Source organism: Atractosteus spatula, chromosome 22, assembly GCF_055471065.1.
Source record: "Atractosteus spatula isolate fAtrSpa1 chromosome 22, fAtrSpa1.hap1, whole genome shotgun sequence".
Lineage (NCBI taxonomy): Eukaryota > Metazoa > Chordata > Actinopteri > Semionotiformes > Lepisosteidae > Atractosteus > Atractosteus spatula.
This window is the reverse complement of record NC_142727.1, coordinates 4,174,274-4,198,755: the sequence shown is the minus strand read 5'-3', so window position 1 is coordinate 4,198,755 and position 24,482 is coordinate 4,174,274. Positions and strand designations below refer to the sequence as shown.

The 24,482-nt window shown below is 54.7% G+C and overlaps 1 protein-coding gene across 1 annotated transcript; it reads left to right on the top strand.

Annotated features, from left to right (window-relative positions):
• Positions 1-1,836: 1,836 nt before the first annotated feature.
• Positions 1,837-19,979, top strand: bace1 (beta-secretase 1). The gene is made up of 9 exons (XM_088940197.1): positions 1,837-2,771; positions 13,279-13,367; positions 14,633-14,849; positions 15,167-15,304; positions 15,788-15,922; positions 16,069-16,170; positions 16,667-16,816; positions 17,753-17,924; positions 18,412-19,979. Exons 1-9 carry the CDS (start codon positions 2,454-2,456, stop codon positions 18,651-18,653), a joined length of 1,563 nt encoding a protein of 520 aa, XP_088796323.1. The 5' UTR covers positions 1,837-2,453; the 3' UTR covers positions 18,654-19,979.
• Positions 19,980-24,482: the final 4,503 nt, after the last annotated feature.

Sequence of the window (24,482 nt, the reverse complement as noted above, 5' to 3'; positions counted from 1 at the left end):
GCCCAGTTCGCTCCTGGTTAGCACCTAGGCCTAGATAGCAACCAAGACCAATTAGCTCCTAAGCCCAGTTAGCACCCAGGTGCAGTTTGCTTCTAGCTGGCCCAGGCCTAGCTAGCAACCAAGCCCAGTTAGCACCCAGGCCTAGAGGGCAACCAAGCTCAGTTAGCACCCAGGGCCAGTTAGTCCTAATTTAGTACCCAGCCCCAGTTAGCTCCCTCTCTGTCTGTTTCTGGCTTGTGGTGCCAGCAATCCTCAGTGCGATCCAGGAATGCCATGACCTGCCCAGTTAGCTCCTGGTTAGCACCTAGGCCTAGATGGCAACCAAGACCAATTAGCTCCTAAGCCCAGTTAGCACCCAGGTGCAGTTTGCTTCTAGTTGGCCCAGGCCTAGCTAGCAACCAAGCCCAGTTAGCACCCAGGCCTAGAGGGCAACCAAGCTCAGTTAGCACCCAGGGCCAGTTAGTCCTAATTTAGTACCCAGCCCCAGTTAGCTCCCTCTCTGTCTGTTTCTGGCTTGTGGTGCCAGCAATCCTCAGTGCCCTCCAGGAATGCCATGACCTGCCCAGTTAGCTCCTGGTTAGCACCTAGGCCTAGATAGCAACCAAGACCAATTAGCTCCTAAGCCCAGTTAGCACCCAGGTGCAGTTTGCTCCTAGTTGGCCCAGGCCTAGCTAGCAACCAAGCCCAGTTAGCACCCAGGTGCAGTTAGTCCCCATTTAGCACCAGGCTCAGTTAGCACGAAGGTAGCACCCAGGCCCAGTTTGTCCCCAGTTCAACTCTCTGGTTCCTAAGCCTGGATAACCTGTTTCCAGACGTGACAGTTCCTTCACACTCGGGGGGGGGGGCTCTGTGCGTTGGTGGTCAGTCACACGGAGGCGCTGTCTGAGCGAGGAGGAGTGTTGAGCAGCGAAGATCGGGGAGGGTGAGACGGAGCTCTACACCGACCCCAGGACGGAGGCTGATCTGTCCAGCTTCCCTTTAGACCCCTGTGCCATGTCATTTTTTTTTTCCTTGTTTGTGGCTGTGGTGGCTCGTCAGCTGTAATAAATCAGAGTGTGATGTGTGCCGATAGGGGGGTGGGTGACTCCTCTGTGTAGGTGTTGTGTGTGCAGTCTTGTGGAGTGCGCTGCGGTGTACCATAAACCTGACGAACGACAACGCTGAGCAAACCAACCCCCTCGTACCTCCAACACCACACAGACACTGCCGTGCTGGAGATCCCCGTGTCTGCTGTGTGCTCTGTCTCTCGTTTCCTCAGTTCTAGGCTCTGTTCTTTCTGTTGGAAGTGCTCATGTCGCTGTAGACGTCTGGAAAGTGACAGGGACTGTGGCTTTAGGTGTACTGTAAGTCAGCTGGAGACTAGGTGCAGTCAACCGGACGCTTTCCTCTGTCTTTGTGCTTTGCTGAAAATAATGATGGAATAAAGTGAGTGGCTGCTGTTCCTGCTGTGGTCTGTCTCCGTCTGTCCAGTCCTGCCTCAGCCTGCTAGAGAAAGCGAGGGTGTGATTCTTCATCGGCACACTGTATTCTCTGAGAGCTGCGTGCATTCCTTAGGCATGTATGGGATTTGTAGTACAATAAGGTGTTTAAATACCGCTACATGACATTACAGGATCCTCATCCATGCATTCTGCAGCCCTTTGTGGGTGTGAAAGACAGATGTCTGGGTGCACTGTTAAACCCTGTCTGTCTTCTGTGCCAAGTGTGTGAACGTTCATCCCAGAAATGCTCGTGTGGGGCGGGATACCAACGAAGAACTACAACTCCCGCGATGCTTTGCCCCCCCCCTCCCCACGGGCTGAGCTGGGATGCTGCCAGCAGGATGCGAGAAAGAGGTGGGAGGGACGGGGGACCAGCAGAGGGAGAAGGGGGAGGGAGCAGGGAGAGAAGATGCGGATTATGGTGGACGGCGGGCTGAGAGCTGACTTGTTTATCCCCGGAGCGCCGGGAGCATGACAGCAAGGGGAGCCGGTGTCCTGATCGCTGGGTGTCCGGATCGCGGTCTTCGCACCTGCGGGAAGTTTTAACCCCTCCTGCTTTCTGCTGGCCTTACAATCGTGCGAGAGTGATTTTCCTACACGGAGGAGAATCCGCCGTGTCCCCCAGATCTCCATCACCTGCGCCTTGTGATCCACCTTCCCCATGGCTGTTCTGTAACGCGGCTGCTTCTTGCGGAAAAGGACGGGGCTGGAGGAGCGGCGAGGCGAGCTCTTTCGCTGGTGCTGAGCATGCAAACCCCCGAGTGACAGCGGGGAGAGTCAGGGGCTGTCGGCGAACCGCCCTCCGTGTCGTTAGCTGGGAGCGGAGCGGAAGCACAAGGTGCCGTTCGGCTGTGCGCCCCGACCGGTGCCGCCCGCTTCTGGGCTGCGGAGACCCGGTCTCCGTTCACAGTCCCCCGCGTCAGCGCGCAGGTCGACACCGTTAAACGCTTTTTTTTGTTTAAAAAAAAAAAAATGAGTGTGCCGTTTCTCCGCTGCGTGGTGCTCTGGGGCACCTCGGCTCACCTGCTGGCCTCGGTCTCCGGGGACGCCGAGCCCCGGAACCGCGCCGGGCCCCCCGGGATCCGGGTCCCGCTCTGCAAGGGACCCCCAGCCGAACCGGCGCTGCTGCCCGACCCGCCGCCGCCGGGCGCCAGGTCCCGCCCGCCCCGAGCCGCGGGGGACTCCCGCGGGACCGGCGCCGTCAGCTTCGTGGACATGATCGATAACCTGCGTGGGAAGTCCGGGCAGGGCTACTACGTGGAGATGACCGTGGGCACTCCGCCGCAGAAGGTTAGTACCTGCGAGACACACTGCGTGTAACAGTCATTTCAGGAAACAGCCGAAAGGGCATTTTCTAACCCCATCTATAGACACAGATAACACTGAATAAAGCTGTAAAATGCAGGTTTTTTTTCTGTCACTTTGTTATACGGAATGTAAAAAAGTACACTGTATTGCACCATGTAACCGAGGCATTGTACTATTCTGTATATCAGTACAGTAATGCTCTAAATGACACTCGGTATATATTGTAGATAAGTGTACAGGACACAGTACTCTAGTGCTCTGATGACACTCAGTATACAGGTGAGTGTACAGGACACCGTGTAGCACTGTATACACTGACACTACCTGTCTGTGGAGAAGGGCTGTATTATTCTGTGTATCAGTACAGTACTGTAGTGGTCTGATGACACTCAGTATATAGGTGAGTGTACAGGACACTGTGTAGCACTGTATACACTGACACTACCTGTCTGTGGAGAAGGGCTGTATTATTCTGTGTATCAGTACAGTACTGTAGTGCTCTGATGACACTCAGTATATAGGTGAGTGTACAGGACACTGTGTAGCACTGTATACACTGACACTACCTGTCTGTGGAGGGCTGTATTATTCTGTGTATCAGTAGAGTACTGTAGAGCTCTAATGACACTGAGTATATAGGTGAGTGTACAGGACACTGTGTAGCACTGTATACACTGACACTACCTGTCTGTGGAGAAGGGCTGTATTATTCTGTGTATCAGTACAGTACTGTAGTGCTCTGATGACACTCAGTATATAGTGAGTGTACAACACACTGTGTAGCACTGTATACACTGACACTACCTGTCTGTGGAGAAGGGCTGTATTATTCTGTGTATCAGTACAGTACTGTAGTGCTCTGATGACACTCAGTATACAGGTGAGTGTACAGGACACCGTGTAGCACTGTATACACTGACACTACCTGTCTGTGGAGAAGGGCTGTATTATTCTGTGTATCAGTACAGTACTGTAGTGCTCTGATGACACTCAGTATATAGTGAGTGTACAGGACACTGTGTAGCACCGCAGGCTCATCAGAATTAGTCAATTACCAACTCTTTGTTTACAGAGCAGTAAATTGTCTTGTTACTACTGTTCTGTTTTGTGCTTGCTGACCTGACAGTGTACAGCACCCAGACCTGAACCAACTCTTCTTAGGTTGTGAGACCAGGCTGCTGCTGTTTCGCTGTGCGAGTGTGTGTATGCCAGGGAATGAGGTCTCTCGCTGTGCAGAACAACAGTCTGCTGTCTCCCTCTGTCCTTCCTCAGCGTCTGGAGAGGGCTCAGGCTGACACTCTTTCTGTCTCTCAGCTCATTTATATTCAGTTTTCCGAATTCATTTTCATTTTCTTGGCATGACCTACTGTATGAATCACAGTGTTGCCAAAGCAGACACAATGAACGCAACATCTACAAACATTTACAATACAAACACATCAATAAGACGTTTATGTACAAGATACAACACACAGAGCAGTACTGGGAGATGGGCTCACTGTTCCTCAGGCTGTGACAGGAGATCACATACTGGGCTGCCAGTTCAACTGAGTTCCCTCCTCCCTCTCCCAGTAGGATTGGGACCCGTTGTGACTCTGGCAGGTGTGGGAATTCTGGGATTAGATTTATTTGAGGGGAGAATGTGTGTCTAATTCCAGGGTGTTTCTCACAGTGCAGCAGAAAGTGCATCTCTGTGTTTCTCCCTGCTGGCAGTGGGAGCACAGCCTGTCCTCTCTGGGCAGCAAGTCTGCCTGTGTCCAGTTTCTATGTCCAGGCTATGGACACTGAGCCTGTTCTTTCTGGATAGTCAGGTCTGTCCATGTCCAGTTTCTATGGCCAGACTGTGGACACTGAGCCTGTCCTTTCTGGACAGACAGGTCTGCCTGTGGCCAGTTTCTAAGGCCAGGCTGTGGTCATTGAACCTGTCCTCTCTGGACAGCCAGGTCTGTCTGGGTCCAGTTTCTGTGGCCAGACTGTGGACAATGAGCCTGTTCTTTCTGGACAGCCAGGTCTGCCTGCGTCCACTTTCTATGTCCAGGCTGTGCTCATTGAGCCTGTCCTCTCTGAGCACCCATGTCTGCCCATGTCCAGCTTCTTTGGCCAGGCTGTGGTCACTGAACCTGTACTTTATCAGGGTCTGTTTCTTTTTGCTGTTTATTGGTCAAATATTCAGCTAGTGTGTATTGTCTGTTTAGGGTTCTGTAGCATTCCAGTTTGTGTTGTGTTTGTGTGTGTGTCCCAGTGTGTGAGATATTGCTGTTTGATCTGTGCTATGATGTGGTTGAGTCTGTGTTGTGGTGCTCTAGCAGTGCTGTCCTGAGGCTGGCTAGTGTCAGTGTGGCTTGGGTCAGTGAGCCTCAGGACCAGCTGGCTCAGGGGGCTCTGTTTTGGGCTCAGCAGGGCCTTGTGGTGGTAGGAGTTTTGGTCGCTGCTTTTTAGGTGTAGCCAATACTTCATTACTCTCTTCTGTATATTGATTTGCAGTGGGTATTGGTCTAATGTGGCCCTGAACGTGTTGTTTGGAGTTTTCTCTGCACACGGAGGAAGTTTTTTATAGAACTCTGTGTGTGCAGGGCTTCCCTGGGGTGTTTGTCCCATTTAGTGTAGTCCTGGTCTGAGAGTGGACCCTGCTCTTCACTGCCACATAGTACAGCGGGTTGGAGTGCACATTCAAATATTTGAATTTCTATTCTTGTGGAAGGGTGGATGTTGAGAAAAAGGAAAAGAAAAGCCTCTTTCTCCATCTCTCCCTATCTCTCCTCTTTCTCTCTCCCTCCCCCACCCCTCTCTGTCTCTGTGGTGACATTCAGATCCAGAAAGAGCTTTGTCGTGTCTTTTGGCAGAAGCTGCTACTAAACAGATCAATGCAATAGAGCCCGAAATAAGAACTAATGAAAGGCATTGAGGTTTCAGACGTCGACATCGGATTCCACTGTATGTGCACTCTGCTCATCCTGCCTCTCTTGAAAGAGGAGCTCTTTTCTTCCTACATGTGCAGGAGTTTTATAAGCTTAATTGTGGATCCAAATAAAAGGGAGAAGAGACATTATCAGAGGGAAGTGTTTCAGCTGCCAGTGTGTAGCGCTGCTGCTTTCTAAGTGATAGAGATGGGAAGTTAGTAGTGCTTCATGAATGCCACCCACAGACCCCAAGCCTGGTCCTTAATTAAGCTTGCTAATTGCCTGATTGACTCAATTATCCCTTAAGCCAGCAGCTGTATCACCCTGCAGCTCCCAGCTGGCAGCCCCCCCTGGAGCTCAGCAGGTGTGAGCCTGGCCAGTACCTGGATGGGAGACTCCTGGGAAAGCTGAGGCTGCTGCTGGAAGAGGTGTTAGTGGGGCCAGTTGGGGGCGCTCACCCTGCGGTCTGTGTGGGGCCTAATGCCCCAGTATAGTAACAGGGACACTATATCGTAAAAAAAGGCGCCCTCTTCTGATGAGACGTTAAACCAAGGACTGAGGTCCTGGCTCTCTGTGGTCATTAAAAACCCCAGGGTGTTTCTCGAAAAGAGTCGGGGTGTTACCCCAGTGTCCTGGCCAAATTTCCCCCTGGCCTTTACCAGTCATGGCCTCCTAATAATCCCCATCTCTGAACTGGCTTCATCCCTCTGCTCTCCTCCCCACTGAGAGCTGGTGTGTGGGGAGAGGACTGGAGCATCATCCAGGTGGGGCTGCACACTGGTGGGGGTGGAGGGGATCCCCATGACCTGTAAAGAGCTTTGAGTGGAGTGTGCAGAAAAGCGCTCTAGAAGTGTGAGGAATTGTTATTATTACCGAAAGGTGTAAAGAGTGGTGTGTGCTGGGCTCCTGTAACACACTGGGCTGGGAGGCGTGGCTCTTTGCCGATAACCAGGCATGTTTTTGGAAGCACAGTAATGACCGTTAAGGAAACGCGTCTCGATCTCAGCCTCCACTCAGCTCAGCTCTTCACAAACTCAGCCTTCACCCAGCAGGCTGTGGGGGGGGGGGGGGGGGGCTGGGTCTCACTGTCTGTCAGCTGTGGGTTCCGGCTACATCAGCGCCAAGGGGAGCCGCTAATTAAAATCTCAAGGCTCGCGTCTGTCGAGCGTCGGGTATTTGCTGGAGACTGTGCTATGTTGCGGCAGTGCTGATTGGCTTTTAGCAGCAGGAAAACCAGGCAGTGAAATGTGATAGATCGATCGCCAGGAGGTTCAATTGAGTGGCGGTATGAGAACCCTTTGGATGAAAAGGCCTGTTTTTATTAGAGTGATTTCCGAGCCTCTGGAATATAACTGCTGACGAGGGTCAACCTGGTTATGAATGTTCTGTCGGCTTTTCTTAGAATTTGGACTTGCCAATTATTTTGGGATTTGACACCCACCTGATCCGCTGTACCCTGATCTGCTGTCTCCAGCTGTTGATGAGACGAGACAGGCGTTCATCGCTGGTCGGACAATTGATGGCAGGAGTTATTGCTTCTCATTGAGCGTCTTTTGTGTTGAAAACTTTGAAAATAATGAAAAAAAAAGATTTATATGGTCACAAAAATACATACAGCAGTGATATGTATGACACTAACAAGTAGAATAATAATGGACCATGCCCCTGTCCATTATGACCAGACAATAAGTATTTGTCCAAGTCTGCCCTGAGAGTCTGCTGTTGTAGTCCTGGCAGCACTTGGCCAAGTGTGCGCTTTCACTGGGTGCATCTGTCATTGCAACCCCAAAAGCAGTTGGCCAAGTGTGCGCCGTCACTGGGTGCATCTGTCATTGCAACCCCAAAAGCAGTTGGCCAAGTGCGCGCCGTCACTGGGTGCATCTGTCAGTGCAACCCCAAAAGCAGTTGGCCAAGCGTGCGCCGTCGCTGGGTGAATCTGTCATTGCAACCCCAACAGCACGGCCAAGTGTGCCGTGTCACTGGGTGAATCTGTCAATTCAACCCTGAGAGCACTTGGCCAAGTGTGTGCTGTTGCTGGATGAATCTGTCCTCGAATCAGTCGAATCAACAATTTCATAAAGGCAACAGCAATTTACTTGCCTTTATTTGACAAGGGGGTGCACTCTGAGTTACATTATGACTGGCCGCTTTGGTGGAGGTTTCTAGCATAGGCTCCCAGTGATCCCAGTGACCACCAGGTCTTGGAAAGAGTAAGAGGTTAATCACGCTGTACTGTTTACAACACACACTGTACACGGACTATAACGCACTTTCAGCTCGTATAAAACTCAGTCAGTCTCAGTCACTTCAGTGATTTAGAAAGCACGTAGAGTGAACTATTGTGCTTGGCTGCCATGACAACACTGTACAATAAGATGAAATTCTAAAATTGGAAAGAACCATTAATTTCCTTGGGATTTAATAAAGGAGAGCCGTGGGTGTCTGGAGAAACTTCCCAGCTGTGTTGCTGGGATCCCTGACGAACACCTGGACTTTGAGAACTGCTGCACTGGGACTGCAGACTGTGTGCAGCCAGGGAGTAATGAAAGTACTGCTGAAAAAGACTTTCATGGATCTCGTTGCCACAGGCAGTTTATAGCAGTGAGTGGTTTTCTCAGGGTGGTAGTGTGATACTGTAGTATGGACCCTTGATGAGACAAGGCAGATTTGCACTCTTTCTGAACCGTGGGGCTCAATCTGTGCTCTCTCTGAACCGTGGGGCTCAGTCTGCACTCTCCCTGAACCGTGGGGCTCAGCCTGCAGTCTCCCTGAACCGTGGGGCTCAGCCTGCAGTCTCCCTGAACCGTGGGGCTCAGTCTGCAGTCTCCCTGAACCGTGGGGCTCAGTCTGCAGTCTCCCTGAACCGTGGGGCTCAGTCTGCAGTCTCCCTGAACCGTGGGGCTCAGTCTGCGCTCTCCCTGAACCGTGGGGCTCAATCTGTGCTCTCTCTGAACCGTGGGGCTCAGTCTGCACTCTCCCTGAACCGTGGGGCTCAGCCTGCAGTCTCCCTGAACCGTGGGGTTCAGTCTGCGCTCTCTCTGAACTGTGGGGTTCAGTCTGCGCTCTCTCTGAACTGTGGGGTTCAGTCTGCGCTCTCCCTGAACCGTGGGGCTCAGTCTGCGCTCTCTCTGAACCGTGGGGCTCAGTCTGCGCTCTCTCTGAACCGTGGGGCTCAGTCTGCGCTCTCCCTGAACTGTGGGGCTCAGTCTGCAGTCTCTCTGAACCATGGGGCTCACTCTGCGCTCTCTCTGAACCGTGGGGCTCAGTCTGCGCTCTCCCTGAACCGTGGGGCTCAGTCTGCGCTCTCTCTGAACCGTGGGGCTCAGTCTGCAGTCTCCCTGAACCGTGGGGCTCAGTCTGCAGTCTCCCTGAACCGTGGGGCTCAGTCTGCAGTCTCCCTGAACCGTGGGGCTCAGTCTGCGCTCTCCCTGAACCGTGGGGCTCAGTCTGCGCTCTCTCTGAACCGTGGGGCTCAGTCTGCGCTCTCCCTGAACCGTGGGGCTCAGTCTGCGCTCTCCCTGAACCGTGGGGCTCAGTCTGCGCTCTCCCTGAACCGTGGGGCTCAGTCTGCGCTCTCCCTGAACCGTGGGGCTCAGTCTGCGCTCTCTCTGAACCGTGGGGCTCAGTCTGCGCTCTCCCTGAACTGTGGGGTTCAGTCTGCGCTCTCCCTGAACTGTGGGGTTCAGTCTGCGCTCTCTCTGAACTGTGGGACTCACTCTGCGCTGAGCAGAGTCTGAGCAGGAGCTGTGAGCTTCATGGCCCTGTGTTTCTGCCAGGATGAGGAGACTGTGCACGACAAGGCAAACGGATTAAGACAATCCAGTTTGAGCAGGGGTTAGGGTGTTATTCCAGATTGTTCGCAGTATGACCTGTTGTAGGTTAAGGGGCTAACCCCTTAACCTGGGTCACACTGGGAATACTCCCCCTGACTATTCTGGAATCAGTCCCTTACCCCTTAACCTGGGTCACACTGGGAATACTCCCCCTGACTATACTGGAGTCAGTCCCTTACCCCTTAACCTGGGTCACACTGGGAATACTCCCCCTGACTATACTGGAATCAGTCTCTAACCCCTTTTAACCTGGGTCACACTGGGAATACTCCCCCTGACTATACTGGAATCAGTCTCTAACCCCTTTTAACCTGGGTCACACTGGGAATACTCCCCCTGACTATACTGGACTGGAATCAGTCTCTAACTCTTAACCTGGGTCACACTGGGAATACTCCCCCTGACTATACTGGACTGGAATCAGTCTCTAACTCTTAACCTGGGTCACACTGGGAATACTCCCCCTGACTATACTGGAATCAGTCTCTAAACCCTTAACCTGGGCCATACTGGGAATACTCCCCCAGACTATACTGGAATCTCTCTCTAAAGAGTGTGTCCAGTATGGTCAGACTGAGTATTCTCGCTATGACCGAAGCTGGGTGTATTCTAGCAGCAGGTGATGGACAGAGAGCTCTGCTCTCGTTGCCAGTCTGAAGGACTGATGAAGAGCCTGGGGCTGCGATCGAGAAAGCAGATTACCGTTTCTTTTGAGCCGGGAAAGAGTCAAACCTGGAAGGAACTGATGTTAAAGGGCTCTGCGGTGTAACGTTTGGGGGATACAATTTAGTTTCACAGTAGCTGTGCAGGCTAATTCAGGTTCCACAGCGTCTGTAACACCTGTAAAAGCCAGTTTTCCTTCACAGCCTACTCAAGAAACCAAGCTAAATGCTTTCTAAAATGCCAGTTATGTGTTATCGGTGCATGAAATAAAATTGCTGATTGTTGTAACAAACACAAGATATTTCAGATAAGAGCTTTGTCATTTGTTAACTATTCATCAATGTCGCTTTTTGATCTCATACGTGACTAATTGTATACTCAAGTAAAGAGTACAGTAAATGAAGGTATAGTCAGTTAAGAGTATATTCCATTTAAGCGGACAGAAATAATTGTACGATCCATTGAATTTGAGAAAAGTGGGGGAAAAAAAATAAAAAGGGCAGTCTATGTAGAACTTGTTCACTTTTAATTTGGGAAGTTATTTCTGCTGCAGTCTGCGTTTATGCAAGATGATGGTGGCACACCCTGCAATCCCTGCAGATCCCCACTTCCTGCCTGCAGCTGTGTGGAGATCAAGAGGCGTCATCCTGTGGTCACACTGCCGTCCTGTTCCTCTGGCGATAAGCCCCCCCCCCCCCCCCGTGACAGACCGCACCCGCAGTTACGGCAGCTCAGGTCCTGACAGAGAGAACACAAACGGAGCGCCTTGTCCCGCTACTATCACACGCCCGGCCCCTGACTTGATGTCCCAAACATTCCTCCAGTAACACCCGTGTGAAAGTGGAAAGTGAATTGTCACCCGCTGTGCCTATTTACAGCTAACAGAGTCCTTTACCGCCCTCTAGTGGCAGAGGGGTTGTTTAACATCTCTACCAGGCCTGGTCTGCCCCAAAACGTGAGTGTTCATCCAATTTAAAGCTGTTGGGCACGGAGAGGTCAGGAACAGAAGAGTAGGATCTGCTGTACATATTTACAGCGGACATCGGTTGAGTGCTTTACACAGCCGGGGAGTCCGATGCGCTGGGTTTCAAAAAGCCTCGCTTGCCTCTCTTTGTTAAGAGCACAACAGGAACAGATGTGATGATACTGCAAGAGACACGGTGTCGGGGAGAAATGTTTACTCACTGTCCTGCAGTCTACAGGAAGATCACAGGGCCCCGTGTTGGAAATCCCTCCATCGCCCAGGGACGAGACTCTGGGCATCACTGAGTGTAGCTGGGTGTCTCCATACAGCCTGTGAGGACAGGGGAGTCAAGGGGTTTAGCTTAAAATCAGTAGAAAGGTAATCTACACAGAAGATGGGATGATTCTATGTGAAGTCTTCATTCCCTCTCCAGAATCCCGTTACTACAGTGAGGGATTCTCCACACAGAGATCCGTCACTTCCCGGGCCAGGGAAATGTGCTGCTCTCCGGAGACCTCAATGTACAAACAGGAATATTGTCAGCTGCACCAGCAGGCAGGCAAACGCTCGGATATGTGGACGATCCCTGTACCACACACTGATCGCCTCACGCAGGTGCAGCCACGACGGTGAAGTCAGGAAGACTCTCAGGAGCTGCTGCAGCTCTGTCGAGGGCTGGGCCTGCACATCATCAAGGGCAGGACAGGAGGGGACTGTCTGGAAAGGTTCACTTATAGCTCGACTCCGGGCAGGAGTGTGGTGGACTATGCTGGCACTGACCTGGACCCCTCGTCTGTCAGCACTTTCACTGTGAGACTACAAACACCTCTCAGTGAAAGTCAAAACACACTGCACATCAAGAGAGCACAAGCACACAGACACACTGACACAGCCCAGCCAGCTGTACGACCTTAACCAGTCGTATCAATGAGATACAAACTGCCCAGATGAATACCAGAGAGCACACAATGATCAGCCAATTCAGACATGACTGAACCGATCAAATTACTGATCCTACTGATGTTTCAAACAGATAGTAGGGGCATAAATTTGGCTTTCAGTCATCCGTTTGGTGAATTGGTCTTGAAATCAAAATAAAAAAATAAAATAAAATCTAAAGATAGTCAAGGAACCCGAAGCAGAGGAAGAATGGTTTGATGCAGACTCCAGACACAGCAGAAAAGCCCGGTGAGATCAATCCAAAACTACAGACAACCGCACAGCACAGATCTGCACCTCGGACACTCCCCCCTCCTCTCGGGGCGTCTCGAGTTTAAGCAGATCCCCTCTTCCTTCCTGCCATCGTCTCGGTTCACCCTCTGGAGACTACCCTCCCTCCTCCCCGGGCTGGGCTCATTTCACACGGAGCCTCTCTGCTCTCATCCTGTTGGCATCACATTGTGTTCCAGCCGTGTGGCCACAGGAAGCTCATCAATAATGGATGGGTCTCTCGGATCCTTTGTCAGCTTCCTGTGGCCCCGCGGTGTCTTTGCCCTCCTTCCCCTCTCCCTCTGCGCGCATCTCCCGGTTTCCGGCTTACTCCTCCTTTGCCGACAGTCATATCCGAAGGTGCTCCCGGGATCAGCTGTATGTGAGTGTTGCCCCGGAATAACCTGTGGGCTGCGATCCACGGTATCGACAGCTGTGTGAGCAGTGGGCTGTCATCCAGTTTGTAAGAAGAATGTGTGAACAGTGGGCTGTAATCCATCTTGTAAAAAGAATGTGTGAACAGTGGGCTGTAATCCAGTTTGTAAGAAGACTGTGTGAACAGTGGGCTGTAATCCAGTTTGTAAGAAGACTGTGTGAACAGTGGGCTGTAATCCACAGTATCGACAGGGCCTGTGAAAAGTGCTGTATTTCAATTTATAAAATCGAACAGCCGTTGTAATCCAGTTCATTAGCAGAATGTGTGAACAGTGGGCTGTAATCCAGTTTGTAAGAAGAACGTGTGAACAGTGGGCTGTAATCCAGTTTGTAAGAAGAACGTGTGAACAGTGGGCTGTAATCCAGTTTGTAAGAAGAACGTGTGAACAGTGGGCTGTAATGCAGTTTGGAAACAGCATGTGTGTGCAGAAAGCTGTAATCCAGTTTGCAGACAGAGTGTACTGACAGTGTGTGTTGTTATGCAGCTCAATATCCTGGTGGACACGGGCAGCAGTAATTTTGCTGTGGGCGCAGCCTCGCACCCCTGCCTCCGGAGATACTACCGCCGCTCACTGTAAGTAAATACTGAGCACACTGCACACTGCAGGCTGAGGACACACTCCCTCCTTTATTGGCCTGACCGCTAAATTACAGTGTTGCCAAAATCAATACAACGTCTACATACATCTATAATATAAATACACCCTCTCTCTCTCGTGTGCTTCACTGCCCACATTTCGGGACACAGGCTGCAGAATGAGCCTAACTAACTGCACAAGCAAGCCTTGAACATTTCGGTTTCACCATCAGTACAAGAAACTGAACATAGAACATTCCTACACGGAAAACTCCCAAACGATCAGTGGATCGATCAGCCGCCCGGGTCACGCGAAGCGAGCGGGGGCGTCTCTTTCAGAAAGCAGCGCTGTAGCAAGTCCGAAATACCGGTGAATCCGCCTCACCTGCCCGACGGATCTCGGAATCTCGGCGTTGCTCCGCCTCGCGTTCTTGATCCTGCTGCCGTGTTGGGATTCGGGGCGAAGGAGGCTCTGGGTTTCCCAGGGATTCAGCTGCAGTGTATCATTGATGCCAAAAGTTGAGGAGTCTGGCCAGTGGATAATACCCCCATTTTCCCAAGTAATAATAATAATAACCCCTCACACTTCTAGAGCTCTTTTCTGGACACTCCACTCAAGGCTCTTGACAGGTCATGGGGATCCCCTCCACCCCCACCAGTGTGCAGCCCCACCTGGATGATGCTCCAGTCCTCTCCCCACACACCAGCTCTCAGTGGGGAGGAGAGCAGAGTGATGAAGCCAGTTCAGAGATGGGGATTATTAGGAGGCCATGACTGGTAAAGGCCAGGACGAAATTTGGCCAGGACACCAGGGTAACACCCCTACTCTTTTCGAGAAACACCCTGGGGTTTTTAATGACCACAGAGAGTCAGGACCTCGGTTTTACGTCTCATCTGAAGGACGGCACCTGTTTACAGTGTAGTGTCCCCGTCACTATACTGGGGCATTAAGACCCACACAGACCGCAGGGTGAGCGCCCCCTGCTGGCCCCACTAACACCTCTTCCAGCAGCAGCCTCAGCTTTCCCAGGAGTCTCCCCTCCAGGTACTGGCCGGGCTCACACTGCTGAGCTGCAGGGTGATATGGCTGAAAACAGCCCAGGTCCAAACCAGAGATCAGATCCTTCAAGTCCTGCGTGTCAGCAGCCTGCGTTTCCAGCCAGGGTCCTGGTGCTCTCGCCGGGACAGCGCGTCCTGGTCTCTCCTGTGAACCCCCCCCCCCCCCCCCATCGCACACTGACGCCCCTCTCCGTCTCTCGCAGCTCCAGCTCGTACCGCGCCCTGGGCCGCGGCGTGTACGTGCCGTACACCCAGGGCCGCTGGGAAGGCGAGCTGGGCACCGACCTGGTCTCCATCCCCCACGGGCCCAACGTCACGCTGCGCGCCAACATCGCCGCCATCACCCAGTCCCACCGCTTCTTCATCAACGGCTCCAACTGGGAGGGCATTCTGGGACTGGCCTACGCCGAGATCGCTCGGGTCAGAGTCAGGGGCGGGGCGGGCTCTGTTGTCTGTGGTTTGCGTTCCATTGCTGATTTCAATGTTTTGTACCGCCAATCTGTCGGTAAGCAGCAGGACTTCGCGCCGCGACCTCTGAACCCGCGTGACGCACCCCTGGTCCGGCGGCCAGTGTTGGACGGGCTCAGGCCTCAGCAGCTACCCTCAGCAGGGGCGTCTGCCTGTGACGAGCCACAGGGAGGCGCTGTTGCACGGTGTCGGCCTGGGGTGCGGCTCGATCCTGCCCCGCGGTGCTGATGTCTGACTTTGTGCCTTCCTGCCCCCCCCCCCCCCACCAGCCCGACGAGACGCTGGAGCCCTTCTTTGACTCCCTGGTGAGACAGACCTCCACCCCCAACCTGTTCTCCCTGCAGCTGTGCGGCGCCGGGTTCGGGCAGAACGACAGCCAGGGCCCGGCCACTGTGGGCGGCAGCATGGTGAGGGGGGGGGGGGGGTGAGGGAGTGACGTGGGGATGAGGGAGTGAGGGGGGATTGAGGGGTGAGGGAGTGACGTGGGGTGAGGTGAGGGCAGGATGGGGGGGGGTGGGTGTGAGATGAGGGGTGAGGGGTCCGAGGGAGTGAGGGGGTGAGGTGAGGGTAGGATGGGGGTGTGAGAGGTGAGGAGGGATGAGGAGGTGAGGGGGTGTGAGGTGAAGAGGGGTGAGGGTAGGATGGGGGTGTGAGAGGTGAGGAGGGATGAGGAGGTGAGGGGGTGTGAGGTGAAGAGGGGTGAGGGTAGGATGGGGGTGTGAGAGGTGAGTAGGGATGAGGAGGTGAGGGGGTGTGAGGTGAAGAGGGGTGAGGGCAGGATGAGGGGGTGTGAGATGAGGTGAGGAGGGGTGAGAGGAGATAAGGACTGGCGAGGAGAACATTCGTGGGCAGAGTCTGTTCTTGGGCCTCATATCCTTTGCCCTGTGCAGATCATCGGCGGAGTGGACTCCTCGCTGTACGTGGGGGAGCTGTGGTACACCCCCATCCGGAGGGAGTGGTACTACGAAGTCATCATTGTCCGCATAGAGGTCAACGGCCAGGACCTTCACATGGACTGCAAGGAGGTGGGCTGGAGTCTGTGTGTGTGTGCGCGCGTCTGTTAGTGTGTCTGCCTGTGTGTGTGTGTGTGTGTCTGTGCCTGTTAGAGTACGTGCATGTCTGCCTGCCTGTGCTGGCCTGTGATAATTATCATCTCCCCCCTCTGTCTCAGTATAACTATGACAAGAGTATCGTGGACAGCGGCACCACTAACCTCCGGCTGCCGAGAAAGGTGTTCCAGGCTGCGGTGAAGGCCATCGAGGCCGCGTCCTCCGTGAGTCTCTCCGTCTCCGTGTCCCTGTGTCCCTCACTTCACACCGAGCGCATTCGTGTGTGCCATATTCCTGGCCTGACTGATCCACTGCAGGATTGCCAGAGCATGACAACACGACAGTTCACTACAATTGCACCACACAAGTAACAACTTGTAGATTAATCATATCTACTTTAAAAATGCATAAATTATTTGTAATTCAGCACAACGGGACGTCATTGCAAGGGGGCGAGTACCTCATAAACTGCAAAGCACTGTGTATGAGGACAGCGAGTCTGAATGAACCCGTCTCCAGTCCTTTGTCCCTGTCTACCTTTGTCCCTCTCAGGCAGGACAGATCTCGGACCCTGTGTGTCTCTGTCCCTCTCAGACAGGACAGATCTCGGACCCTGTGTGTCTCTGTCCCTCTCAGACGGGTCAGTCCTCTCACCCTGTGTGTCTCTGTCCCTCTCGGATGGGTCAGTCCTCTCACCCTGTGTGTCTCTGTCCCTCTCAGACAGAGCAGTTCCCTGCTGGCTTCTGGCTGGGGGAGCAGCTGGTGTGCTGGCAGGCGGGCACCACGCCCTGGCACATCTTCCCGGTGGTCTCACTTTACCTGATGGGCGAGAGCCGCAACCAGTCCTTCCGCATCTCCATCCTGCCACAGGTCAGGGGTCGGGGGTCGGGGGTCGGGGGTCGGGAGGATGGCAGTAGTGCTCCGATTGTCTGGCAAGAGCGCCAGTTCGAGTTTTGCAACAGTCCTTGGAGCCTGGAGTTTTGGGGTCCCGGGCCAGTCCCGTTTTAGAAGTGTACCCCAGAAGACAAGTCCTTTTACCACGTGTCAGTCTCAGCTCTAGAGAGCCCAATGCCTGATGGGTTTTGGTTCACCCGAGCTCTCGGCTGCACAGCTGGTCTAATTATTTAATTAACTGCCTTATTTGTTAATACATCTAACCAGGCTTGAAGGTGTTTGTAAAGGTACTGTAACTGTACTTAAGTACAAGAAAAATAAGTGAGTTGCTCTAGTGAACATTCAGTTTGGACCAAGAACCTGGATCAAAGACACTAGGAACTGGGTTGGACTCCCCTGGTGTACGCGCTGCCTGCTCAGTCAGCCCCGTGATCATCAGTCATGTCAGCAGACCTGCCACCTCAGACCCTGATCCTGTCGAACCTAAGTGAAGCAGATCTGGGCCTGGTTTGTCCTGGGTTGGCAGACCTCCAAGGGAAATCCAGGTTGTTGCTGTAAGCAGCTACTAGTGGACCAGTAGGTGGCGCTCTTCCCTGTGTCTGAGAATGTCCAAACCAAAGGCCATTGCTGTAGAGGGCACGAGAGAGCTCTGAAGTTGAATTAACTATTAGACTTGAAGCTTTGTGCTCAGTTAGTTTCTCTCTTTCCCTCTTCTCTCCTGCTCCTTGTCGGCCTGCTGGCACCACTTTCACCCCTCTCCCCTCCCACCTCTCCACTCGCTTGTCTTCTCCTTCCTGCGCCCTCCCTCTCTCTCTTCTCCCATCCTCTCTTTCTCACTCCCCCTTTCATTCTCTTCCCATCTTTCTTGCTGCGTCCCCCTCTCCTCTCCCCTCTCCCGCTCTCCCTCTGCAGCAGTACCTGCGGCCCGTGGAGGACGTGGCCTCCTCTCAGGAGGACTGCTACAAGTTTGCCATCTCCCAGTCCAGCACGGGGACGGTGATGGGCGCCGTCATCATGGAGGGCTTCTACGTGGTGTTCGACCGGGCGCAGCGCCGCATCGGCTTCGCCGTCAGCACCTGTCATGGTGAGCAGGGGTGCGGAGGGCAGAACCGCGTCGTTCGGACACCAGCTGGTGGCATGCAGGGGTTGTGTTCACTGGCTTAGCTCACTTAGCTCGGCCAATACTTCACTGGCTTCTATTTTATATAATCCAACACCACCGCCAAGCATCGGGACTTCCCCATGGCTCGAGTCAGCGGTTTTGGGATTAACCCACACCCCCACCTCTGCTCGGACCCAGAGCACCACTCGTGGGTGGGACCGCGGTCCGGTCCTGGCATTCAGGTCAAGCGCTCGGTGTTGACAGGGAGCAAGCCTGTACCTTTTTGTTTCTCTGGTATCGCTCACTGGTGTGGTCTGGACCGACCTGGTGGACCGCCTACTGCCCCTGACCCAGAGTCTGTCCACTCTGGCAGGGAGGCGGACATGGTGGCTGGGCTGAGCCCGAGGAAGAGCTGGCCCCTTCTCTGGTGTCGCCCTGATCTCTGACCCCCCCCCTGCTCTCTCGGCAGTGCACGACGAGTTCCGTGTGGCCTCGGTGGAGGGGCCCTTCCCGGGCGCGGAGCTGGAGGATTGTGGGTACAACGTGCCGCAGACGGACGAGTCCACGCTGATGACCATCGCCTACGTGATGGCGGCCGTGTGCGCCCTCTTCATGCTGCCCCTCTGCCTCATGGTGTTCCAGTGGCGCTGCGCCCGCTGCCTGCAGCCAGGAGGGGGCGACTTTGCAGACGATATCTCCCTGCTAAAGTAACCGGGCGGGGGAGGCGGGGTCTCCGGACTGGACCACACCGCCCCATAATGACAGACTGGACCGAAACGGCGCGCCTCAAGAGCAGGACACATACGGCATCACGTTCATCGACAGGTCTGGAGCAGCACATCACTGCTCAGATGGACCAGAGTGATCCACTGCCCGGAGTGATAGAGTGTGGCACTCCTCTGCCAGCCTGGAGTGCTGCATCACTCCTCTGGGAGAGCAGATTGATACACCTTGCTTCCAGCAGACTGAGGGATGACTACCAGTCTTCAATGCTACAGTATCACAGTGTTCAGAATGCAGGGTGATAATATCACACTCCTCCAGCTCTCTGGGAGGATTGTGCACTCTGCACACTCCCTGGGTGCTTTAAGGGGCTGGAGTGATGTCCAATTCCTGTCTGCGTCGCTGGTGTATCAGATCGCTCTAACGGGGGGGAGTGATACAGTATCTCCCAGGTGGAGCAGGCCGGAGTGATGAGAGTGTCACACTGCTGTAGCAGACCAGAGTGATTCAGTATGATCTTGCCATAGGCTGCGAGTGATACCTCACACCTGGGCAATTAGGAAGCGTGTTGCATCACTCCACCTAAATGCCCAGGTGCGACTCAACACTCCCAAGTGCAGCCTGGACTCCCACAGGATAGGAAGGCCGGATACTGTACCTAACACCACCCTAACATCCAGGGAGGGGGGGTGACGCCTCACTCTTGGGATTGTATCACCCCTGGGGCAGGACTGGGGAGGGCTCACATGACACACACAGCCCTGTCCGCTAGAGCAGGCGGAGGGGGTCTTTCAGATCATTCGCTTCCTTTGAAAGCGGCGCAGCAGGGTGTTGTAACTCGGAGCTGCAGTAGCCTTGCTCGGCACAGAGATCAGCACCCTGAGCCGGGAGGCCAGCTGACTCCTGCTACAGGACCTACACGATCCCCAGCTGCTCTCCCGACAGAACTCAGCCAGGGGGTCAGCCGCTATCCCAGGTGCCCAGATCTCCATGGCAGGGGGTTCTGGTGAACTAACTCAAGTATGTCTGCAGCTACACCCACATACACCGTCCAAAACTCCCCTCCCAAACACACAGGCCCTTCCCAGCATCTGCCCCAGCCTGGCTGTGAATATCAGAGCAGCGTGACTGTAGACATTTTACTGTATTTAAGTACACAAGCAGAAAGACAGAATATATATATATATAAATCCAGTAACTGACCGATGGAAGGCTGTGGGCTCGTGGCTCAGGTAGTTGTGTATAACAGGCTGTAATTTCTACTGAGGGAGCTCCTGTCTGTGCAGCAGTTGAATAAACTCCTTCCTATCTGTCCTCCTGTTACCTCGCCTCCACTTCCAGCTCCGGTAGTGTGCCCGGCTGTCGGAAGCAGTGAGCTTGGTTTCTCTTCCACAGTAAAAACGAATAGGCCCTTCTACACCTGTTCGTCAGTAGCAGGGAGCTCACCCAGCTGCTTTGTGGAACGGCATATATCTGCTTTGCAACCTTGGCGGGGTAGCTCGTCCCACGCTCCCACAACCCTTTGTGTAAAGAAGCGCCTCTGGTCCTGATTGGAGGATCTCATCCAGCTGTTTCCCGAAAGAAGCCGGGGTACAGCCTTTGACAACATGGCTGCGCCGCCTGTCTCTGAAAACTGGAGGAAGAGGACAGGGCAACCTGTCTGGCTCAACACAGCTGCAGTGCTCTGTTGGCAAAAGTCTCTTTTTGTCCTGGTGTAGGAATAGAGATAGGGCCAGGATTTTTCAGTGGCTGTAGAGTTGGTTTAAGGGGGGCTGTACAGGGGCTGGGCATTATACCAGCCCGTGATTACAGCCTGCCTTTGGGTTTCTGTCGTCCTCTACAGTTGTGTCATAACTTAGCAATAATTATAATTATCATCATCATCATCATCCTTATACGTACAGCTCTTTTCTGGACTCTCCACTCAAAGCTCTTTACAGGTCATGGGGATCCCCTCCACCCCCAGCAGTGTGCAGCCCCACCTGGATGATGCTCCAGTACTCTCCCCCCACACACCAGCTCTCAGTGGGGAGGAGAGCAGAGTGATGAGGCCAGTTCAGAGATGGGGGTTATTAGGAGGCCATGACTGGTAAAGGCCAGGACACTGGGGCAACACCTCGACTCCCTGGGGTTTTTAATGACCACAGAGAGTCAGGACCTCGGTTTTACATCTCATCCGAAGGACGGCGCCTTTTTACAGTGTAGTGTCCCCGTCACTATACTGGGGCATTAGGACCCACACAGGGTGAGCGCCCCCTACTGGCCCCACTAACACCTCTTCCAGCAGCAGCCTCAGCTTTCCCAGGAGTCTCCCATCCAGGCACTGGCCAGGCTCACACCCGCTGAGCTCCAGTGGGGCTGCCAGCTGGGAGCTGCAGGGTGATCCAGCTCCGGGTCCCGAAAGTGCTCAGTCATTCATGTATTGCTTGGAGTGCAAAAAAACAGCACGTTCATAATACAACAATGACGGCGGTACAAAACCACATCCACGCCATCCAGTCCGTGACCGGTCACACACAGACACACACTCGCGCACACACACCAGGGCCAGTTAACTGTGGAAACTGCAGCACCTGGCGAAGATACAGACTCCTCGAAGATATTTTTTAAGGAGGCCTGTATTCCAAAAGCAGCTGGGCAAGTGTGTTTGAGAGCCAGCTGTTCGAGCTCTGTGGCCCCCCTGCAGACAGCACAGACACACGGAGACGCGCTCGTTTAAGCCTCTGTGTGAGAACACGCAGTGGCTCGCCAATGTCCGTGTTAGGGGCGTGATGTCGGTGACAATTTGAATGATGCCACAGGACTGAGGACACCGTGACCACGAGCCCCTCTGGGTAACAACACTACTGTGAGCAGCAATCTGAGGTCATGGCAACAGCTCTTCACAGCCAGCCACAGCCTGGAGCAGAGACAGGGTCAGCACCAGGACCAGGCACGGCACCAGAGACAAGGCAAGGAACAGCACCAGAGCCAGGAACAGCACCCGGGTCAGAACCAGGACCAGGCACGGCACCAGAGACAAGGCAAGGAACAGCACCAGAGCCAGGAACAGCACCCGGGTCAGAACCAGGACCAGGCACGGCACCAGAGACAAGGCAAGTTACAGCACCAGAGCCAGGAACAGCACCCGGGTCAGAACCAGGACCAGGCACGGCACCAGAGACAAGGCAAGGAACAGCACCAGAGCCAGGAACAGCACCCGGGTCAGCACCAGGACCAGGCACGGCACCAGAGACAAGGCAAGGAACAGCACCAGAGCCAGGAACAGCACCCGGGTCAGCACCAGGACCAGGCACGGCACCAGAGACAAGGCAAGGAACAGCACCAGAGCCAGGAACAGCACCCGGGTCAGAACCAGGACCAGGCACGGCACCAGAGACAAGGCAAGGAACAGCACCAGAGCCAGGAACAGCACCCGGGTCAGAACCAGAGCCAGAGACAAGGCCAGGAACAGCACCCAAAGCAGAACCAGGACCACAGACAGGGCCAGGAACAGCACCTGGGTCAGAACCAGGACCAGAGACAGGGCTAGGAACAGCACCCAAAGCAGAACCAGGACCACAGACAGGGCCAGGAACAGCACCTGGGTCAAAACCAGGACCAGGCACGGGACCAGAGACAAGGCAAGGAACAGCACCAGAGCCAGGAACAACACCCGGGTCAGAACCAGGACCAGGCACGGCACCAGAGACAAGGCAAGTTACAGCACCAGAGCCAGGAACAGCACCCGGGTCAGCACCAGGACCAGGCACGGCACCAGAGACAAGGCAAGGAACAGGACCAGAGCCAGGAACAGCACCCGGGTCAGAACCAGGACCAGGCACGGCACCAGAGACAAGGCAAGGAACAGCACCAGAGCCAGGAACAGCACCCGGGTCAGAACCAGGACCAGGCACGGCACCAGAGACAAGGCAAGTTACAGCACCAGAGCCAGGAACAGCACCCGGGTCAGCACCAGGACCAGGCACGGCACCAGAGACAAGGCAAGGAACAGCACCAGAGCCAGGAACAGCACCCGGGTCAGAACCAGGACCAGGCACGGCACCAGAGACAAGGCAAGGAACAGCACCAGAGCCAGGAACAGCACCCGGGTCAGAACCAGGACCAGGCACGGCACCAGAGACAAGGCAAGGAACAGGACCAGAGCCAGGAACAGCACCCGGGTCAGAACCAGGACCAGGCACGGCACCAGAGACAAGGCAAGGAACAGCACCAGAGCCAGGAACAGCACCCGGGTCAGAACCAGGACCAGGCACGGCACCAGAGACAAGGCAAGGAACAGCACCAGAGCCAGGAACAGCACCCGGGTCAGAACCAGGGCACGGCACGGCACCAGAGACAAGGCAAGGAACAGCACCAGAGCCAGGAACAGCACCCGGGTCAGAACCAGGACCAGGCACGGCACCAGAGACAAGGCAAGGAACAGCACCAGAGCCAGGAACAGCACCCGGGTCAGAACCAGGACCAGGCACGGCACGGCACCAGAGACAAGGCAAGGAACAGCACCAGAGCCAGGAACAGCACCCGGGTCAGAACCAGAGCCAGAGACAGGGCCAGGAACAGCACCCAAAGCAGAACCAGGACCACAGACAGGGCCAGGAACAGCACCTGGGTCAGAACCAGGACCAGAGACAGGGCTAGGAACAGCACCCAAAGCAGAACCAGGACCACAGACAGGGCCAGGAACAGCACCTGGGTCAGAACCAGGACCAGGCACGGCACCAGAGACAAGGCAAGGAACAGCACCCGGGTCAGCACCAGGACCAGGCACAGCACCAGAGACAAGGCAAGGAACAGCACCAGAGCCAGGAACAGCACCCGGGTCAGCACCAGGACCAGGCACGGCACCAGAGACAAGGCAAGTTACAGCACCAGAGCCAGGAACAGCACCCGGGTCAGAACCAGGACCAGGCACGGCACCAGAGACAAGGCAAGGAACAGCACCAGAGCCAGGAACAGCACCCGGGTCAGCACCAGGACCAGGCACGGCACCAGAGACAAGGCAAGGAACAGCACCAGAGCCAGGAACAGCACCCGGGTCAGCACCAGGACCAGGCACGGCACCAGAGACAAGGCAAGGAACAGCACCAGAGCCAGGAACAGCACCCGGGTCAGCACCAGGACCAGGCACGGCACCAGAGACAAGGCAAGTTACAGCACCAGAGCCAGGAACAGCACCCGGGTCAGAACCAGGACCAGGCACGGCACCAGAGACAAGGCAAGGAACAGCACCAGAGCCAGGAACAGCACCCGGGTCAGCACCAGGACCAGGCACGGCACCAGAGACAAGGCAAGGAACAGCACCAGAGCCAGGAACAGCACCCGGGTCAGAACCAGGACCAGGCACGGCACCAGAGACAAGGCAAGGAACAGCACCAGAGCCAGGAACAGCACCCGGGTCAGAACCAGGACCAGGCACGGCACCAGAGACAAGGCAAGGAACAGGACCAGAGCCAGGAACAGCACCCGGGTCAGAACCAGGACCAGGCACGGCACCAGAGACAAGGCAAGGAACAGCACCAGAGCCAGGAACAGCACCCGGGTCAGAACCAGGACCAGGCACGGCACCAGAGACAAGGCAAGGAACAGCACCAGAGCCAGGAACAGCACCCGGGTCAGAACCAGGACCAGGCACGGCACCAGAGACAAGGCAAGGAACAGCACCAGAGCCAGGAACAGCACCCGGGTCAGAACCAGGACCAGGCACGGCACCAGAGACAAGGCAAGTTACAGCACCAGAGCCAGGAACAGCACCCGGGTCAGAACCAGGACCAGGCACGGCACCAGAGACAAGGCAAGGAACAGCACCAGAGCCAG